Source organism: Sabethes cyaneus, chromosome 1, assembly GCF_943734655.1.
Source record: "Sabethes cyaneus chromosome 1, idSabCyanKW18_F2, whole genome shotgun sequence".
Classification (NCBI taxonomy): domain Eukaryota; kingdom Metazoa; phylum Arthropoda; class Insecta; order Diptera; family Culicidae; genus Sabethes; species Sabethes cyaneus.
In genome coordinates this window covers 49546476-49569185 of record NC_071353.1, presented here as the reverse complement: position 1 = coordinate 49569185, position 22710 = coordinate 49546476, and the positions used below count along the sequence as shown (strand labels likewise).

At 39.3% G+C, this 22710-nt stretch overlaps 1 protein-coding gene across 1 annotated transcript in view; it reads left to right on the top strand.

The window, feature by feature from the left end:
- The first annotated feature begins 7743 nt into the window (after positions 1-7743).
- The window catches only part of LOC128745656 (microtubule-associated protein tau), a 62074-nt gene continuing 47107 nt past the window's right edge, over positions 7744-22710 (top strand). The window contains exon 1 of the mRNA XM_053842734.1: positions 7744-7800. Within this exon, the coding sequence (XP_053698709.1) occupies positions 7744-7800 (57 nt within the window). The remainder of the gene's footprint in view (positions 7801-22710) is intronic.

Here is a 22710-nt window from a genome sequence, read left to right as displayed (position 1 = left end):
ACAAAATCTACCCGCCGGTTGGAATAAATTTAATATGTACAGACTTGCAAATAGATGTGATTAGTATAAGTAAGCAAAAGAAATACTAAGCAATGCTCGAAAAGTTTATCAGTTTAATTTTCACCTGGAACGTTTATATAAATTACTTTTCAAACAATTCAAACAATTCTTTAAAAGTGTATGAATGGATGGGGAAATGAGTGGCTGCACAATTTATAAAATTACTAAACTTTAGAAAATCTGTATATCACGCCTACTTTCTTTTGTCTTCGGTAGTACTTTACGAGATTTATATTGTAAGCCGACTGATTCCTTTGGAGTAATTAATATTGTTTGTTGTCGAAAATTTTCGGGCGGGCGATGAGACATGTTAAAGCAATATATTTAGATATCGCTACATCCTCCATCTTTGAGACGAATACAATGAATACTGATTTGTAATCACCTTAATTGCTTAATTTCGCATTTCATTTGAAAAAAATTATCGTTCGCTTTTAGTGGACGCTTCGATGGTGTATCTCTTGTTCGGCAGAAGAAGGAATACTCCTTCGCAACGTCGACTAAAAACGGTAAATTTATGTTTTCGAATGAAGTCTGAGGCCACGTAAAGTGCGTGAGAATACTATTATCATAAATTCACAAAATATTTAATTTAAAATAGTTCGTGCAACAAATTATTCACTTGCACCTATTTACCTATTACCTATTTACCTATTACTATTATTTGCAACTTTGGTGAGGAATCTCACCAAGCACTGATGAAGCTAGTAAGTAACAGCCGAAATATATGTGGGTATATGTGGGTTTTTCTGGCTCCTGCTGGTTTTTTCCTACATCCTAATTATATCTTGTTTAACTAAATTTTGTTTTGTGCCATAAGCGTTATCACTAAATATTAAATACTTAGTTTAGAATCCCTTCAAAGGAACTAATGTTCCATTGGGATTTCTCTTTGTCTTTCTTGTTGTAGTTTTATACTCCGCGTTGCGTTAATTTTTGTTAGTAGGTGTCCACTACCAGAGGGCTCTCGATATGAGCTCTTTGGTGTGGGGGTTAGTGGAGGGTAAAAAAAAATCAGAGGGGTTGTGTACAGGACACGACCGCATATATAGGTGACGGAGGACTACGTAAGTCTCTTTGTAGTGATAGTAGCATGTATTCATGCTTGTAATCATTCGATTCTTCATGTATACATGCTATATGCAACATATATACATGCTGCGTGCGTTGTATGTAACATTTATCAAAGTAGTAACATTGCAAACGTTCAATTCTCAAAAGATTGTGCATTTAAATACAATTTAACAAAATCAAGAACACAAACTATTGATTTCCTGCTACCGTATTGAAATTAAAGATTGTTTTTATTACCCATGGTTTCCCACGTTGAAAGGATTTTACCAATTCAATTCTATTTTATCAACAGCACTACACTTCTAATGAAACGGCAAGCATGCGTATTCATACAGAGTCGTATTATAACCGAACACTACAGCTGTAGCACATTTTTCCAACACAGATATCAAATTCGCCTAGGTTTAATCGTCTCGCAGTAAAGAATTTGCGATCTGTTGGGACAACGAACTTGTGTCATTTTTTCTGGCACACTTCCCTAACACAGACATCAAATCGGACTAGGTTTAATCGCGTTCTTACGAAATCTGTTGGCACGAGGGGGCTTTGTCACTCTTTCTGGCGTACTTCCCAAGCAAGGACATCAAAATGGTCTAGGTTTAACCGCGGTGTTAAGAAATCTTGTTGAAATAAGGTAACTTCGTCACTTGTTTTGGCTTACTTCCCAAGCACAGATATCAAATTGGTATAGGTTTAGATCATCGTAAAGAATCTTCCAACCAATCACGAAGCGAGAATTCTGGTAAAACATAGGTTCATTATTTTCAATTTTTCAATAGTTCGACATCAAGAATCCATACTTTTTTTCATTTGGGTCAATTCTTAGAAGATTTTCCGATCGATTGGTGTAAGAATATTGAAAATTGATCAGAAAACCGCTGAGTTATTAGCGCTCAAAACCTTTCATTTTTCGTGACGCTCGCATTTTTCGATTTTTTGGAATGACACCCTATCTCAAAACTTGCCATAAGACGTAGTCCTACGTCAAAAAAATACAATGGCGATAGTAATAGCAAACTCTTTTTACGCTTTCAAAGGAAATTTTCTTCTTTATTGCATAGAATCTCACTATTTCAAGAAGATGTCATTTTACTTTTAGCTTTAATGCTGGAAACGTGAGTTTTGCTTCTGGTAAAGGAGATGACCGAACATTTGGGAACGCTTTTAGTGAGGTTTTTCAAATGACACCAATCAGCTTCGGCCTACCAAATCATGCAGGTTCTGTACTGATCTTACATCAAGGAATATGTAAAACATCAAGGAATATGTAATGTCCATAAGTAAAACAACTTAGCATTAATGCCAATGTAATAATTCGGAAAATTAAAAAAACCTGTGCAACAATTGGGCGTGAGGTGTGCAATAATAAGATTTGAAGGTTATTTTAGTGTGCCATAATTAGGTGCAGAGTTGCTATGCATAAGACGCATTTTAAACGATTTTTGTAAGGAATTCCACACAGAGAGCTATAGGATCCTCTTTTATATTAGTCTATCGGCACAGAACGGAAGATCAACTTCAAGTAAAAGCGAATTCAAGAACTGACCACAAAAGGAATGCAAAAATCAGCAACGATTTTTTCTTACTTCGAGTAAGTTTCTCAGACCGTGAACATTTATGCCACTTTGGCTGTGGTATAAAGTGGTATAATATTTTTCTATGCTTTGAATTGACCGTTAGCTCTACAGTTCTACCTGGTTAATAAGGATTGTTGTTATTAATGACAACTTAAAGAAGATATTGAAAAGTGATGCAGTGTAATAAAGATTTTACTGTTTTGAAATCTAAAATAAAATATCGACTTGGCACATATCAGTAATTGAAACTGAAATTAACATTTCAGTTCTTTAGAACAAAGATGATTTGGAACTTGGAAGCTGTTAATAGATAAAATGATTTTAGTGGAAGGACTTTCGAATACAGGTTGTTCCTCTACCTGCTACCTGTCAAAATTGCACAACTTAGACGTTTAGCAAAATGGAACCTGCTTGTTTTATCCCTAAGTTCAATAGATCAGTTCGTTTCAGTTTTGGCACCGATCGTTTTTGGTTTATCACTTCATGTGTCTAGACCAATCAGCATCTATATTAACGCACACGTGTATGAATTTTGACACCAATAGAGCCTCTTTGTTCAAAGTACAATTTTCCGATAAGAACGCTAAGACGGACCGCTGTAACGGCTGGTAACGGCTGTAACGCTCTGCAGCTGGTTCGCCTTAGCCTATTAAATGGACATAATTTGACCCCCGGTACATAGCCATTTTTCTGTGGTTGAAATCTAGAAGTCAAAAGCACTGGGCGGGAAATCATTTCATAGAAATAGAAATCATTTCATAGGATTCTATGGCCATTGTTGTTTCGGGGCCAGCATCGATGGGCCCATCAGTATGGGACTATTGTCAGATCATATGTGAGAGTGTATTGGTGATACCGGACTGACTTAAATGGTTCCAACATGTAGAAGTATGTGTGTTTGAAAATATTTACATGCTTATGGTAACTTTGCTCACCGCAATTTGACACTTTGACTCATCACTCATTAACAAATAATTGCGTACTACTGTCACTTTAAATGTAACATTTATGTACGTTATTTTCACAGTTTAACCTTCCTAGTGCATTGGGGTCGTTTTCGACCCATCGGCATACTTACAAAGCTTGATACTCAGTAACGGTACGGGCTAGAGACTTGAAATTTTCTGACTATTCCTAACTTTGGAAAATTAGCATTGTGGGGAAGTTTCAGCTTTCAGCGACATCTAGAAGAGCCACAGCAAAAAAAGTTACATATTATGCATTAAGGGTCGAAAACGACCCAAGTTTTGAAATTGCTCTCATTAATCCATTTTCAATCCGAATTTCGTTTTCTTTACCTCGTTTGAAAGATATGGCCAAAAACTAGCACCCAAGGTATGTTGGGGAATATTTGTTGACTGATGGCCACTTCTGCGTCGGTTCCGGAACACCCACTACCAGGTCCCGGGGAACATTTTTATATTTTGAGATAATTCATTTTGCGGCACATCAAATCACATTGGCTCGATAAAATAAGACTAGTGGAAGTACAATGGGGACATTTTGGACCCGAATGGCCACTCCCCCATCGGTTACGGAACATCCGGTACCTGGTTTTTGAGGCCATTTTTGAGTTTTAGGATGATTTCTATTGTGGCACGTCAAATTTCATCTCATTGATAACATAAGACTATTGAAAGTATAATAAACACATGTTGAAGGCAAATGGCCACATCAGCATCGGTCCTGGAACATGCGGTACCCGGTTTTTGGGGGCATTTTTGTATTTTAGGATAACTCATAATGCGACATATCTAATCACATCGGCTTGATAAAATAAGACTGATGGAAGTAAAACAATGTCATTTAGAAGCCAAATGGCAACTTTACCATCGGTACTGGGTCATCCGGTACCAGTTTGGGGGGACATTTTTGGCTTTTGATATAATTCACCATGCGGCACCTCAAATCACATCGCGTTGATAAAATAACAATAATGGAAGTATAATGTCTATAAGTATATAATATATAATGTATAATTGAAGTATATAATGTTTAATGGCGTCAGTCGCATATAATCCGGTACCCGGTATTTACAATGAACCGTAAAACGGGGTAACTCGGGGCAGATGAATTACCCTGTAATCCAAAAATGTCCCCAAAACCCGGATACCGGATAGTCCGGAACCGATGGTGAAATGGTAATTTTGGCTCCAAAATTTTTCCATTGTACTTCCATTAGTGTTATTTCATCAAGCCAATGTGATTTGATGTGGCGCATGATGAATTATCCTATCCAAAAATGTTCTCATAAACCGTGCACCCGATGTTCTGGAACCGATGATGACATGGCCATTTGTCTTCAAATGGTCCCCATAGCTCTTGTAATTTATTTGATTCTTGTTTTATTTGATCAAGGCGTTGTGATTTGATGTGCCGCAAGATGAATTAATTCAAAATCCAAAAATATCCCGCGGATGTTGCGGAACCGATGGTAAAATGGCCATTTGGCTTCTAAATGACCTTATTTTATTTTCATCAGTCTTATTTAATCAAGCCGATGTGATTTGATGTGTCGCAAGATGGGTTATCCTAAAATATGAAAATGGCCCCAAAACCCGGGTACCGGATGTTCCGGGACCAATGCTGATGTAGCCATTTGCTTTCAAAATGTCTTTATTATACTTTCAATAGTCTTACGTTATCAAGCTGATGTAATTTGACGTGTTGCAAGATAAATCATCCTAAAATTTAAAATTGTCCTCAAAAACCGGGTACCGGATGTTCCAGAACCAGTGAGGAAATGGCCGTTTGGATCCAAAATGTTCCCATTGTACTTCCATTAATCTTATTTTATCAAGCCAATGTGATTTGATGTGCCGCAAAATGAATTATCTCAAAATATAAAAATGTTCCCCGGGACCTGGTAGTGGGTGTCCCGGAACCGACGCAGAAGTGGCCATCAGTCAACAAATATTCCCCAACATACCTTGGGTGCTAGTTTTAGGCCATAGCTTTCAAACGAGGTAAAGAAAACGAAATTCGGATTGAAAATGGATTAATGAGAGCAATTTCAAAACTTGGGTCGTTTTCGACCCTTAATGCATAATATGTAACTTTTTTCTAATGCATTAGGAAGGTTAAAATTATGCGAGGGACCGTCGCTCATAACGATTTGTATCGGATCGATTTTAAGTGCGAACACAAGGTATATTCATTATGCTTCTGGTAGGATTGAAGTAGTGGTGTGAAAAAAATTATAAACATATACAAAAAAAATTTCACACAAAACACAAGCAGCTTTACAAGGGTGAACCTGTTATCTCGCACATCGTTAATTTATACCAGAATATTTGACAGGTCTATTTGTTTATTTGTTTATTTGTAAAAATCAACTGACATGGATGGTCTTATTGAATATTTCTGGTCGGTTTATAAAAAGTAGTGATGGGAAATCCGCTCCTGATCCATGTAAAAGATCCGGATCCGTAAAAAGAATGACTGGTCCGTGAATTTTCTCTTTTAAGACACGGATCTTGCCCGTGCGACTTTTAGTTTGCAGCGAACTTCATTAGGTTTTATTTCACTGATGACAGTTCTACCTAGAGTTTCATTTTATGTCTTATCTAGTAGTCCTTCGTTCTCTTCACTCTATTTCAGGTTGCTGTCATGAAAGCAGTCTACTGACAAGACAGGATAAAACAAGATCAGAGACAACAGGCCGTATGAATAAAAGAGTTAGAGCAAATGCTCCCATACGATTTAAACGGGAAAAGCAAAGCAACCTGTTTTATTCATACGGCCTAATGGCTCTATTCTTCGCGCGCTTTAATAATAAATTCAAATTTGTATTTGAATGGAAATGTCTCCGTATTGTCGTGTATTGTAACAAAATGAGAGAAAACCAGACCCCTGTCACGACAGTTGCCAGCTGAAGCCGCTTCCGATAGTGGTGGTAATAGAGGTAGACAACAAACTTTTAAACAAAATTTATACGAGACAACGCATGTATTTAATGCTGCGCAGTATGACGAATGCAGCGTGTTATTTCCCCTCTTTCGTTTATCGTAAAAAATAAAACTATCAAAAGTCAGAATTTTTCCTTTCTTACGTTGCCGATAACAAACAAAACGAACACGTTTCATTATCTACATCCCACATGCAACAAATTTTCTGAAGCATAAAACCGCATATGATTGCGTAATTCTTACAGCTGCTGTCAAATTTGACGTAAAATCGGCTTCAAGAAAAATGTATGAGAATGCTGTTCGTGCCAGGGATGTGGAGAAAACCCGTTTCAAATCACTAGCTTGTACGAAAAACGCGTGCACGTGAAGCATGCATGGCCACGCAATCTCCGTAGAATCTTCTTCAGAGTTATGTCTTTCTCTCTATGGAGTAACATTGACTCTTTTTCTAAAATTCTGCCTGAAGAGTAGGGAAAACCCTAGTGTAACTAAAGATGTTTAGTGTAACTAAAGATCCGAGGAACCGTTCCGAAGATCCGGATCCTTGACTAAATGAACCGGCTCTGATCCGATCAGTCTAGTGATCCGTTTTGCGCATCACTAATAAAAAGCTAACATTAGACAATTTTTGAGCGAACTTATGTGATGGTTCATTAAATTCAAATAAACTTTCCACAATAGAAAAAGTCCGGATGCAGGCAGTTATTGGCTCATAGGATCCAAAGGTGGTCCGATGGAATCTCGGTTGCAATAGCTCGGTTGAGCGCAGGGCACGTTGCGAAGCATGAAAGTTGATGAGAGACAGGATGCTCGGTGACTCGATTTCACCATTTAAGATCTTTGCAACACACACTGCTTGCTGAACCTTCCTACGCTGTTGAAGTGCCTGAAGACCCAATAAACGGCAACGATCGACGTACGGTGGTAGATAGATTGGGTCGCGCCATGGTAGGTCTCTCAACGCAAGCCTCAAGAAACGTTTTTGCACTCTTTCGATACGCAAATTCCACGACAACTGATAGGGGCACCATACCAAGCAAGCATTTTCAATCAACGGGCGAATTAATGAACAGTACAGCGCCTTCATGCAGTGGGGATCACTGAAGTCACGTGCAATTTTAGCAATGAAACCGAGCTGTCGGGAGGCTTTCGATATTGCCGTGGTACGATGTAAGTTGAAGGTGAGTTTGGTGTCAAGCAGAACCCCAAGGTCATTGACTTGATCGACTCTTTTGAGTACATGTTCATTTATTTGGTAATTGAAAACAACCGGACTGGCGATGCGGTGGAAAGTCAACACTTGACATTTTGTGATACTGATAACAAGCCAATTTTTCTTGCACCAATCAACAAACACATCCAAGAGCCTTTGAAGCCGGATACAATCGTCTATGGAACGAACTACTGAATATAATTTCAAATCGTCAGTATTAAAAGTGGTATAATTTTTTCCGTGTAACAAGCGTTCATGTTACCACTAGATTGCAGTCAAAAATGAACTGAGTTGTATCCAGTTTTCAAATCGAAGGTGATATTCCTTTCTTTGCCTTAATGACGACAAATTATTCGACCGAATAAAATATTGATTTTACAGTCACTCGTAATTACGTGCTCGATGAACAATCAGAAGGGCTGTATACAAGACACGACCGCATAGGTGACGTAGGACTACATAAGTCTCTTTAGTAGCATTTATCCATGCATGTACGATACGAATACGATAATACGATTCTTCAAGTACAGTCAACCAAAAAAGTATTCGAACGGCAGCATTCAAATTTTTCTTTCAATAATATTGCTCAGTATTTTTACAAGGAATTGTCTTGCTAATTGCAAGGAAAATTGTTCCAATCAATGAGTGCGTAATCACTCATAAAAGTACTTAGATCGTTTCGGTCTCTTCGGCGCACTTGCTTGGAATGTAACGAAAATTTCCTATTATAGATATGAAATTATCCATAAAGATATTAAATGGGGTTCAAACCTGGGCTGAGTGCTGATGTTTTAATAACGTTTTAATTTTTTGTGACGGTTTAATTAATCGTCTTGCTCTTAAGAATTTGCAATCTGTTTGGACCAGAGAATTGTTATTTTTTCTGACACATTTCCATAACACAGACATGAAATTGGACTAGGTTTAATTGCGTTTGCAAATTGCAAAAATTGCAAAAAAATTGTTAGAACGAAGGGGTTTTGGCACTCTTTTTTTTTGGCATACTTCCCAAGTAAGGACATCAAAATGGTCTAGGTGTAATCGCAACATTTGTTGAGATGTGGAGACTTTGTCATTTGTTTTGGTTTACTTCCCAAGCACAGATATCAAATTGGTTTAGGTTAAATCGTCGCAAAGAATCTTCGATCTGTAGGCACGGAAATATTTTGTCGCTTTTTTTTTACTAAAAATACGTTAAAACTATGACGGCGTCTTTTCCGACTAATCACGAAGCGAGGATTTCCAGTTGGATAATGCTTCACTATTTTCAAATTTTCAATAGTGCATAGTTTGAAATCAATAGGCTAACCTATAAGCGCGCAAAATCTTTCATTCTTTCGTGACGCTCGCATTTTTCGATTTTTTGGAATGACACCCTATTCCAAACTTTGCCGTAAGACGTAGTCCTATGTCAAAACTAAACAGAAGATTAAGCTTTTTAGTCTATATTGTGCTTTTATTTACTTTGTATAGTAAATGGGTCACTTCTTTTGTGAGCAACGCATGGACCTTGTATTCTGTTGTCCGCCGAACACTACGTTTTCTCTTTTTGGCTGTGTCCAACTCAAAATTTTCCGAATCCGGAGACATTTTTGCACGATTAAACTGCTTACAACATCGTACAATAGGTTTGTAGCTATACAACAATAAGTTTGAAGCACTAGCCTCGCCATTGTCGTATGCTCGAAGTCTGTCGAACAAGACAAGCGAGAATACCAGATTCCGTCTAAATGTAGTGTGTTACCCAAGGGAATGTTTCATAAGAGAACAGCAAGTACAACATCGAACCGTTAAACTCAATGTTTTGTTTTTTATGCACTTTTGGAAGCGCTGACATTTTTACAAGCGCGTTGTTATTTTCTATCAAATGCATAGCGAGGGACAACAGAGGGATAGCTCTTATTGCCACCATTATGAGATGATATGCAATGCTCATAGATTGGTGTTCGTCCATTGGGACTTAGAATGTCTCTAATATTAACTACCGTCATCCGGGGATACTTGCAACACTTTAGCGCATCGCGCTTTTGACAGCTCTAATGCATTTGTTTGTTGACATTTGCACCCAATGCCGTTTTAAAGAAAGGACGTTAACCTATTGTTTAGTTAAGTTTAATCCATTACATCATTGTTTTGCTTGTTTTTATACGCTTGGAAAGTAATTTCATTTTCAGAGTAGGAAAAATGGATGTGCATAGTTGCGTCAGTTCATTGATATGAAATTATTTTTGATCGTTTGGTTCCTGTACACAATTAGTGCATCATATAAGCTAACAAATAGCAACTTTGAGCTTTGTTTATATTTTGAACTTGGAGAAGAAACGATGAATTCGTGTTGTTACTTCCAATATGGTACGGCTTGCAGCACTTGTAAAAAGGAAAATTATCGTAATAGACAGTATGTACAAAGTAAGTTTGCATCTGTACGATGTTATTTTGTCTACCGCCATCTCTAGAAAAATTAAAATTGTGAAAAATTCCATGTGCCTTCAAACGGCAATTTGGAGTTCGCCGACATGCTGCATTTTCACCGAATATCTTAAAAAAAGCGATAGACGAAATCGGGAAACAAAAAACGCCTCCAGTATCTCTTGTTTTACTATAAATACATTCAAAATATCTGAAAATAAGGCTTGTTCGCGACAAAATCTGGACACCTCAAATTTGCAATAAAACAAATTTGCCAGAAGTTTAATCAATGAAACACTATTATATCATTTATGAGTGTATCGTTAATAATTATCAAACAAATTAACATTACCTATTTGGTCTGCATGAAAAATTGGTGAACTTTGGAGTTTACTCTTGCCATGAGGGTCAGTGCAGACTTGTTGGCAACCAATTTAGCTGCGTTTGTCCAAGATTTTCGAAATTTATCTGTATTTGTTGCTTGTTGTTTGTGCTGGGACAGCTCTCTCTTTATCAAAGCCCAATACCGCTCGATGGGGCGTAACTCTGGACAGTTAGGTGGATTCGCCTCCTTCGGTACAATATGGACTCCATTAGCATCATACCATTCCAAAACATCTTTGGCGTAGTGATAGGATGCCAAATCAGGCCAAAATAGCGAGGGTACATCATGGCTGTGTAGGAACGGTGACAATCGTTTCTGCAGGCATTATTCACGGTATATTTCCTTGTTAACCGTTCCCGTAGTGATGTAACTTTTGCTTGCTCGACCACAGCTGCATATAGCCATATTAAATATTGTGTGGGAAACTTGACTTTCTTCTTTGCCCTAAAATGCTCTGCAACGCCATTCCGTTTCATGGCAGTGTAAAAAGACATACCAGGAAGCTGTTTAAAGTCTTCTAGGACATACGTTTCATCGTCCATTATAACGCATGGAAACTTCGTTAAATATTCGCGATAAAGCTTACGAGCGCGTGTTTTGGCCGTCGTATTTTGCTTATCATTACGGTTTGGCACAGTCCTCACCTTGAAAGACTTCATGCCTTGTCGTTGCTTAGAAGTGTGCACGAATGTTGGCGACATTTTTATTTCACGAGCAATGGTACTTACAGAAAGATCTGGTCTACTTCGTAATATTTGTTTTACCTTCGCATCCTTGTGGTGGTTCCTCAGATCCGTTTTTGTTCCACTTCCCTTCTTCCTAGTTGTTATCAAGCGAGTATCGAACAATTTTAAAACACTGTGAACAGTGCTTGAATGAAATCCAAGCTTTTTGGCAAATTTTCTTAACGCGAGATCCGGGTTTTCATTGCGACCGCATACCATTGCTTTTCGCACCTGCTCTCCTTTCGACGCCGTTGTAGGCTGAGCACTTGTAATATAAACAAGTGTTATATTTTCAGAAAGAACAGACATACGTTTACCACTCTGCAAAAAATTTCACTCATTGTTAATGTATTTCCGAAGCTGTGTGTGTTTAAAGGTTCCAAATTTTGTCGCGAACAAGCCTTAGTCATTCGTGGTTTAAAATCAAATATAAAATAATAAAAAACGCATAATCAGAAAAGTGTTGTAAGTAACCCCGTTTACTGGGTAACTTGCAACACCCCTATTTGTGGTTCATTCTACAGATTCATTTAGTTTATATTTTTTCTCATAATCATAAATCAAACGTACTGACCACTATTCAAGTTTTGGCTACTTACACTTGCACCTAAACGGTATACTTCGAAAGTTATACTAGGTCAAAGTTCAAAAGTATTCAAAGTATCCCCGGATGACGGTACTATATAATTGCTCTCTTAGTGCTCAGATAGCTGGGATAGAGACTTTTTTTAGAGTGGTTTTAATCCAACGGGTCATTCACCACTTGGGACAGAGGCTGTTAATCATCATATTGCACCATTCAGTACTTTTTCTAATATTTCCACGTTTCCACCATCGGCGGATTTCCCAACACTGTATCTCATCTTTTTTTCTCTGCTCAATTGCTGTAAGGATGAATCTTTGTAACGATAAATATTTCTGCACTTAATTACTAACTCGAGAGATTAAGTTCTTAAATTTGTCACGCATCTAGTAACTTTTCAACAAGCCGTGTTTAAGAAGAGATCCTAATTAATAAAAATTAGCTGTTAGACGACCCTACCTTCAACGAACAATTCTAGCAATGCACATTCTCAGCTCAGCTCTGCTTCTCTACAGGGTGAGTAGTAATTGTCAGTAAAGTAAATGGTCACAAAAATTAGAAGCTTTAGAAATTTTAATTTCGAGTGTATTTCGTGTGAAGGATGTCCACAACATTTGTCTTAAATTTGTCCAATTCAAATCTTTCTCCCTTTGCTTTAATTATCAGTCACAAACGTTGTTGAAAAGCGTTACGGTTGGCACGCACGATATCTTGAGGCATTTTATCCGAAATTTTCTTCAAACGTTGCTTGAAAGTATCCATAGTCAATTCTTTGGTGCTCCCTAGTTTGCTTAGCATGTAACCCCACGCAGAGAAGCCAAGCAGATTCAAATCAGGTAAAGAGGCAGGCCACTCTTTCGAAGAAATAAAATCCGGGAAATTGTCCTCATACCAAACCTGTGTTGTTTTCGCCTGGTGAGAGGGTGCAGAATCTTCTTGAAGGCAGTATGGTGCATTCTTGTAGTGTTTTTTGACGATGGGAAGCAAATGGGTCTTCAAAACATTATCGATATGATATTTAGTGTTGATTTGAACACCAGGTTCATTGAACAGCAACGGGACCAGACTGATCTGGTTTCCGTTGAACTCACTGTCTTATCCGTTTGATGGCTAGGCATTTTCCAAAAACCGGTTTCCGGTACGAAATATGAATCTTTTGTTTATTCCGAATGGCTTCACCTTCTTTAAAATATCACACGGTCGAAAATTTTTCGAAACGAGATTTATCACAAGTTTTCTTTTTGCGTTCATGATTACTACGATTCTTAAACGAATAAAAATTCAAAACAAACTTGCAAATTGTGTTGACATTTAAATACACTCTAAACGAAAATTAGGCAAAGACATCTGTGATTAACCCATTTTTCGTTAAACGCGTCCAAAAAAACATTGACAGTTATTACTACTAACCTTGTAATTCTTCCAACTCGGAATCATTTCTCGTCTTCCGAAGGAGTGCTAGGTCAATTACCTCACACAAAGCCTCACAAAACGGTTCAGAAACAGAGTATAAAAATGATTTTTTTCCGGCGGGAGCTTGATTTATCCTTATTCAGTTTCTAGTTTATCGACTTGTGCAGATATAGCTTCGCATAGCCGAAGGTCAAGTCCCGCGGTGGAGTTCAATACTAAAGTTTCTCTTTTACGCTAATGGTGACATAAAAACAAATGCAAACACACAATCTACTGAAGCCGACCAGGCCCGCCCCTACCCTACACATGTATACTATTTTAACTGCATGAAGTGTAAATAATCAGCGAAAAGTTCTTATTCGCACCACTTCGAAAGTGTTGCCTTTTTTGCTATGGAAGGAAAAGTTTGTGTTTTTCCTCGCAATAATGGTGGAATAGTGAAACCTCGTGTGGTTCACGTGACGAAGCAGTGTGGTTACACTACGGCAATCTTTCTTCCACCCTTTTTATTGCTGTTTTACTGCTGCAGGTGCTGGGAGAGTAGATGGTGGACCGGATTGCATGCAATAGTAGTGTAAATTCTAAATACCATTCCGGGAGCACGAACCTCCGTATTGAAAGATAAGTCCTATGACAGCGTCTGTCTGCACGAAATCAGAAATCGTTTACCCATTGTCTATTCTGCCATCTTCTAGCAGTTAGAAGGACCGAGTAGCAATATTAGCAAACGTTTATAGTCACACATAAAAATATGACTCCCATTTCGCATAAATTTTATGTTTGTTCAATTGATCAAACAAAAACGACTATATAGAGACATACATATGGAAGTAAACAATCGAACCAGGTCATCCCGATGTTTTTATGCAAATTTGTCCTAGCAGTAAACGACAACTATCATGATGCAGAAAGGCGGAACCCGTTGAAAAGTTTGACCGAGAAAAATGGGAAACTGGCGGGAAATTGATTGTAGACACTAATGCGATGTTTCGGTGATTGGTGTGTTTGCATCCGGCTGTCATGCATTTGATTTGGGGACTTACTGACGTGTGCTGACGTTGTCTCTCGAAGGTCATATACGAAAATAGGACAAATGTTCCATAAATATAGTCACGAGAGCGAGCAAATAAAAACGTTTCTAGTCGATCTCGTTTTGTTAATTTCTTAATCTTTCTTTACACAACTTACCATACTACAAAAATATTATATACAAACGGCTTAAAATGGAGAAACCAAGAAATATCTTGAAATTGAAACCAAAACATTTAGTCTAACAGACAATTTTATTGTTTAATTGCATTCTTCAATATAAAGGCTTTCAGCCTGCGGCTGACACAGAGGCGAACAAGCCGTAGGCTGAAAGCCTCTACAACTTCATTGTTGTTTTCCTGTCAACATTTCAAAATGTAACATTCCCATTGGCTTTTTCAATCATTTTAGTTCATGTTAGGACATAATCATATTTGAAAAATTAGCCCTATTATTGTGTATGTGGCAGCTGTGAAACTACGAAGGGCGAAAAGGCCACCCATTGCTTCATTCGGGGTTGTTATAAGGTCTATTCACAACATGTATAGACATGAAGTTAACCAACCGAAGGATAATTATTGTCGGATACACACGATTTATTTGTTTGCTAATAATGCGGAATTGACACTCAGTCCAATTCGTTTTGGAATTAAATGTCCCGTGTAGTTGACTTGACCCCTAAACATTTTCGTGAAAAGCCGCAACAAGAATGGAAGCGATAAGTTGCAGTTCTGTCGGAGCTCACGTTAGGTATACTTATTATTCCAAAGCCAGACCTAGTAGGGACGAGAGAGGGAAATCGATACCGAAAGCGTGTGAATAGTAAGAAAACTGGAGCAAAGTATAGTGTCGTTCCACTTCGATTACTTCTACGCCGGCAGCGGCACACTAGTCGACACGGGAATCGTCACATCCGGCTGAATTTATGAAAAAATGTGTGTTCCTATTTTGTTGAACATTATCCTGGTGATACGGTTTCCTTAAAATTCCTTAATTTCTTCCAATTTTATTGATTCGAATTCAAAAGCACAGTACCACAGCGAGAGCGCCCCGCTGAAATCCCATTTTATTATTAATTCTTTTTCACGAGTTTGCCAGGAAACATAATTTTTCTTTGGATTTTGTTGACCGACATTATCAAATCCTTTCTAAGTGGTACTGTATATTTTCTTTGGCCGATATCCATTTGCTTTCGTGCACGCAAACACCGTGACCAGTTATCGCTTTTGTCGCGAAGTACGGCCAACCATTGTCGCATTGAAATCTATCATACTCACTTGTTCGTCTACTTTTTTCAAATGTATTCCACAAATTCAATTGGAAAATTCCACAAGAATCAACCGATTTCAGTTCAACCCGAGGTGACCGAGAAAAAGTTCAAATCGACCTTCTCGGATTCGAATTAAATTTGAACAGAATGCTCATTTCAGATTAAAACCCGATTTATACCACCTATTGGTGAAAGGTTATACCATCTCATTTGTCATTTGAGTTAGAATTCGACACGCCTTCGGAACATAATTCAGCAGCAAGTCTATGTAATATACTGATTATATTAGGGGAACTGGGGGGAAAATGAACACCCTTAGCAATTCCACCATTTTCTCCCCCACAGTGGTTGGAAAACTCGCAAAATGAATAGATACTCCGAGCATCGGCAAACGGTTTTTATCATGATAAAACAGCTACGCGAGTGGTTCAATTCGCCTATAACCCTGAGCAACATACACTCACGCTTCATAGCATCGCGGAATATACGAATATCGTGAGGAACGGAAAAGTGCAAATTACTGCCTTCTGCTGCTTGTAAAGCCACTAATACTACTTTAAACTATTCCCTTTTCGTGGTAATATTATTTTGAATACTTTCCGGCGTCCCCGGGCATTCTATATTCGATAAATCGAAAACACTCAATGTTCAATATTCAATTTTTGAACGAATTCTGATGTTCACATTGAGGTTCTGTTCGTGATAAAATTCAAAGCTGATGCGTGCATTATCGGCGAGGCAGGCGAATAGTGTATGTTCATGAGGGATGTTCATCGATTCAAATGATCACTTTTTCGCGAATTCTCTAACCACTGCTCCCCCAGGAATCAACCAAATGCTGATCGCACTATATGAATTGAAAGCTGGATTCATATTCCACGTAGCAATATATAAAGATCTTTAAAAAAGAACTCCTTTTTTTCGAAAGCGTCACACTCGAGCCTGATTTTTTTCATGTGGGTAAAATGAACATGCAGTGAGGGCAAAATGAACATGTCATAGAAAACTAAAGTTAACATGCAGTTTGGATAAATTAAACATTATTTTACATTATCATTGTTCTACATAAGCCGTAGGTATCGCGACCCCGGTGAGGTAGTATACCGAAACTTCAATTACCACGAACCACGAACAAAGAAATTCAGGACGGAACAATCGGTATAGGACACGGCAAGGGACAAGGAAACGATTAAGGGATAACGATTGGAAACTTGGTACCTGGAATGTCCGAACTCCCCGTGAACCGGCACGGGCTGGCTTGCTTGCTCGAGAGCTGCATCAACTCGGAGTGGAGATCGCTTCTATTCAAGAAATTCGGTGGCCAAATTCCGGAGAAAGGGAGTTCCGTGCAGTAGACCCTATTGCAGGCACTTCTTTCAAGTACCACATCTACTACAGTGGTGGTAAGAAAGCTGAACACGGAGTCGGTTTCGTAGTGCTGGGAAAACAAAAACAACGAGTTATCCGGTGGAAGCCCGTAGATGACCGTATATGCGTGTTGAGGATTAAGGGCAAATTCTTCAACTATAGCCTAATCAACTTATACGCACCGACAAATGATAAATCCGATGATGCTAAAGACGAGTTTTACGACAAGCTTGAGAGGACCTATGGAGAGTGCCCAAAACACGACGTGAAAATCATCATCGGAGATGCAAACGCGCAAATCGGGAGGGAGGAATTCTTCCGTCCAGTTATTGGAAGACATAGCCTGCATCTGTCGACCAATGATAACGGTCTGAGGCTCATAAATTTTGCCGCGGCCAGAGGGATGGCCATCTGTAGCACCTACTTTCCACGTTTGAATATTCGGATACACACCTGGAGGCATCCAAATGGAGACTCTAGCTCTCAGATCGATCATGTCTTGATTGACGGTCGACACTTTTCGGATGTTATCGATATACGGTCTTTTCGTGGACCAAATATCGACTCTGACCACTATCTCGTAGTGAGTAAGATTCGCGCAAGGCTGTCGAACACGGCGAAAACTTGCACTGAAAGGACGCTGCGTTTCGACATCCAGCGGTTAACGGCAGACGGCGTAGCAGTGGAGTACGCCAGGAAGCTTCACCAGCGAATCGCAGAACAGCAGGTAGAAGAAGATATAAATGGGCTGTGGAGAAACATCCATGGTGCCATCCAAACAGCAGCGAGAGAGGTGGTAGGCACGACGCGTGGAAGACAGCGTAACAGCTGGTTTGATGCCGATTGCCAGAGAGTGACAGATGAAAAGAACCAGGCCAGGAGTCGCATGCTCACTGCGGCAACGCGTCAAAATAGAGAGAGATACAGAGTGACTAGAGCTGCGGAAAAAAGAATCCATCGTCTAAAGAAACGCGAGTACGAGCAGCACGTGCTCGCCGGCGCAGAGGAGCGATACATCAGCAACGACACACGGAGTTTCTATAAAACGGTGAGAAGCAGGAATTTTGCCATGCCTGTGATGTGCAATGATAGTGCTGGCAACCTGCTTACCGACAAAACGGCGGTAGCAGCCAGGTGGAAGGAGCACTTTCAGACACTGTTGAATGGAGAGGTAAATGCGGAGATCAGCAGGGACAGGATAGAAATTGTAAGCGATGATCAAGCTGTGGAGCCACCAACACAGGAGGAGGTTAAGAAGGCAATCAGTGAGCTGAAAAACGGTAAGGCTGCTGGGAAGGACGGTATCCCGGCTGAACTTCTAAAAGCGGGGAGCGAGCGGCTGTACGAAGCAATCCATTGGATCACTGTCAGGATCTGGGAGGAGTGGTTGGATGGCCTCATTTGCCCAATTTTCAAAAAGGGACATCGAATGGAGTGTAAAAACTATCGAGGAATTACATTGCTCAATTCTGCCTACAAGGTGCTTTCCCGTATCCTGGTCTGCAGACTGAGACCGTTAGCGGAGTCCTTCGTCGGCGAGTACCAAGCTGGTTTTCGTGAGGGTCGCTCCACGACGGATCAGATGTTTACCCTGCGCCAGTTGCTAGACAAGTTTCGGGAGTACAACTTGCAGACACACCATCTGTTTGTGGACTTTAAAGCGGCGTACGATTCAGTTAAACGAAATGAGCTGTGGCAGGTAATGCTAGAACATGGTTTTCCGACGAAACTAGTTACGCTGATTCGTGCGACGCTGGACGGATCCAAATCATGCGTTAGAATAGCGGGTGAGACCTCAGCTGCTTTCGTGACGTTGGATGGACTGAAGCAAGGGGATGCACTCTCTAACCTGCTATTCAACATTGCCTTGGAAGGTGCATTACGAAGAGCAAACGTGGAAAGGAATGGAACTATCATCACGAAATCTCACATGCTTCTTGGTTTTGCGGATGACGTCGATATCATCGGAATCAACCATAGAGCAGTGGAAGAGGCCTTTAGGCCTTTTAAAAGGGAAGCTGCGAGATTGGGACTCACCATTAATACCGCCAAAACGAAGTACATGGTTGCTGGTAGGGAACGTGGGAGCCCAAGTGGTGTTAGTGCCGAGGTGGAGTAAGATGGGGAACGATATGAAGTAGTGGAGGAATTTATATACCTTGGTACACTCGTGACATGTGACAACGATGTAAGCCGCGAAGTGAAACGACGAGTTGCAGCCGCGAATCTGGCTTTCTACGGATTACGTAGCCAGCTGAAGTCCTGTAGTTTGCAAATTCGCACAAAACTGGCGCTCTACAGAACACTAATCCTCCCGGTGGCCCTTTACGGACACGAATCATGGACGCTAAAGGAAGCTGATCGGCGAGTGCTTGGGGTTTTTGAGCGTAAAATTCTGCAATCTATACTTGGTGGCAAAATGGAAAATGGAGTGTGGCGCAGACGCATGAATCACGAGCTGTACCAAGTATACAAATATGCTGATATAGTGAAGGTAGTGCAATGTGGCAGGCTGCGGTGGGCTGGACACGTGGCCAGAATGCCCGATGAAAGAGTAGCCAAAACTATTTTCAGCAGAGAACCAGGAAGAGGCCGTAGACTCCGAGGCAGACCCCGCACCCGGTGGGTGTGTGCTGTCGAAGACGATGCACGTTCAGCTGGTGTTCGTGGGGATTGGAGAACGGCAGCCCAGGACCGACGGTACTGGAGGACCATAATTCGTTCGGCGCAGGATCGGTAACGGACCGTTGCCACTAAAGTAAGTAAGTACATAAGCCGTAGGTATTCAACAGGGCTGTTGGAATTAAAATGGGACTCCACAAAGTTAACTTAATGTATGTTCGCCACGTTCATACAATGCTTGACTTTTAGCTCGCAGGATTTTCCAGCACTCGGTCATTTTCCGTCAGTTTTCGAGAGACTCGATCATTTTTGTTGCTTGAATTGCAATTATTTCGTAGCTGCTGATAAATGGAAAGTAAAACATCATGATACACACTGTTCATTTTGCCCCCATAGTGAGGTGTTCATTTTACCCTCAAAACACCAATTATTTTCAAGTGTTTATTATAAACAAAGAGTTGATAAAAATATTTGGAATTTTCGACAGATCCGCAGGATAGTGATAAGCAAACAATACTAAATGATACCAATAGTCGAAATTTAATTTGTTTCGCCAAAATAGCTTATTTACTAATAGTGAAAATTACCATCGGCGTCAGATTTCTGCAAATATTTTTTAGTTTTTTCATTTTTTTCACATTGGAAAGCTTATGATCACCACATATTATCTCAAACAGCTTGAAATACTTCTAGGAGAAGATACCTATTGATCTGGAACGGGTTTTAATTAATTTACTGGAAATTTGGCTGCCTGTTCATTTTACCCCCCCCCCCCTGTTCATTTTACCCACAGTTCCCCTATACAAATATATTTCAAAGCAATCCAAAAATATTTTCCTTTTATTTGTAATTTGTTATTTTGAGTTAATAGCGGGGTCGCATTCTTGGGTTTGATTTAAGTTAAAAACTAGTCATTTTCCTGGAAGTATTCGGAACGTTCCTAGAACGTGTCCGGCTGTCGCCAATGTAATCCTGGACACTTTATATGACGACAAATGAACTACTTTTGCAATTTTGAGTACTTTTTTTTCCATGTGTGGACTTCCATATGAGTATAGTTGATCTATTGTAATATCGCCCGGGTATTTGCTGTATGACCTGCACTGCATTTCTTTTTGTTATAATCGCGATATGCTCACTTGTTATAGTGAGCGATATGTTTATTAAATTTATGCGTGCTTGTGGTATTGGGATTTACCCTTCCTTCAAAGCTTGATCTATTTTACCCACTTATTCCTCGCTGCCAGCACTATCCCATATTATAGCCGTCCCTGGCGAGGACTCATTCGTTCCTCTGACCAGTACACTTTACTATAGGAGGGACATTTGCACTGTCAGGACTCAGGAGGCTTCAGTGAGTAAATATATAGAATTCAGCATGAAGGAAGGGTATATGGAGGGGCTAAAGTGCTAAAGTCACTTGACATCGAATGGCTTGATTCTACTAAGATTCGAACTTACGACCATTCGCTTGTCAAAGCAGACTCGGTAACCTTGCGGCTACGGAGCCCCCCATTTTGAGTACTTAAAGATGTCACAATTTTTATTTTAGTTCAATTCAGAAATTGATCCCCTATCCGGAACGTTTCCAGACGTGGTCGATGATGTCTTGAACATTTTATACGACTACCAATGGTCTAGTTTTGCAATATCGAGTACATGGAGGTGTCGCATGACGGGTTTGTTATGATTCAAGGTGCTTCTATGTTCAAGTTTCATATATTCCGGAACTTGTTCCAAACATATCTTCGGAACCGTACATCCGTTCCAAATTCTGTTCAATAGAATTATTCTAGGCTACAAAACTTTTCGTTTGGTAGTTATTCAGTCAAATCGGTCCAGGCATTTCCTAAAAGCAGATGTTTATTGTTATATTTTCACTACTGAGAAGACTGTTATGCGTTTATTTGTAACTTGTGACTGACATAGTTTGATATTATTTTCAAAATTTTAGGAACAAACATAACATTACTGTTTGAAATATTGAAAGCATGAACAATTTAAAGATGATCCCCAGGCCTTAAAGTGGGGAAAATCACATGGGACTGTTATGTATTTATGGGCAGTAATGGTAGTTATCATCAAAATATGTGCATGTGTATGTAATCTACTGATAAATTTATAGAATATTTGAAAGCAATCAAAAAATCGTGTGCAAAGTTCTTGGGCAGGGTTGATATTTAAGGAGGGGGCGGGGGAGTCGAAAAACTTGTTTGATTTGCATTTTCAGAAGCCTTTTATCTTCAGAAATGTTGAGCCCAAAGTATTTTTTGGAACGTGGTCTCGTTGAGAATTTGCAGTAAAACTGTGGGATCACTTGAAGAGAAGTGCAATGCTGTACAATAGTTTCAACGCGCTCTCCTCGAAACCATTTGTTTTCAGCGACGGAGCGTGTATCTCAGTATCTAGAGGACCGATTTGGCTGAATTTTTTTTGACGTGTAAAAATAATTATCTTAATTGTAACGTAACCGCTTTTCGATATCTCAATTCAATTTTCGCTGCATTTAAAAAAATATCGTTACATTTCGCAACCAGTGAGAGATAGATAGTTACTATGTACAGCAAAGTTGCTTATTTTACTGTGTTCTACAACTTTTGTGGAGACATTGTGCTTTTTTGGACGCATTCAAAAAAACAAAAATTTGTATCATTTTAATAGGTAGATTTACGGTCACCCTAATAGTGTCCAAAGTTGCGCCATATTTTTTAAATAAACTTTTCCAAAGACACACCACCTGGAAAATTGAGCATTTTTACGCTAGAGCACATGATCGCATTTTTTTCTATTTGGTTCATATCAGTAAAGTTTGCTTAAATAATTTCATCAATGTTTTTTCAAATAACTTTTGTCTGGTTAGGCCAATTCTAATAAGATTTAGCAGATATGTTCATAGCGTTAAGGCCTCTCGTTTGATACTAAGATAATTGAAATCTGATTAATTATCTGGTTAAAATCGTTATTAATAATTGTAAATTTTATTATGCTGTACCCGACTGCTCATTACTTTCAAATTAAACATCCAAACAAAAAACAATTCAATAGTGATCTATGAGGCTATATTACCTACCAAA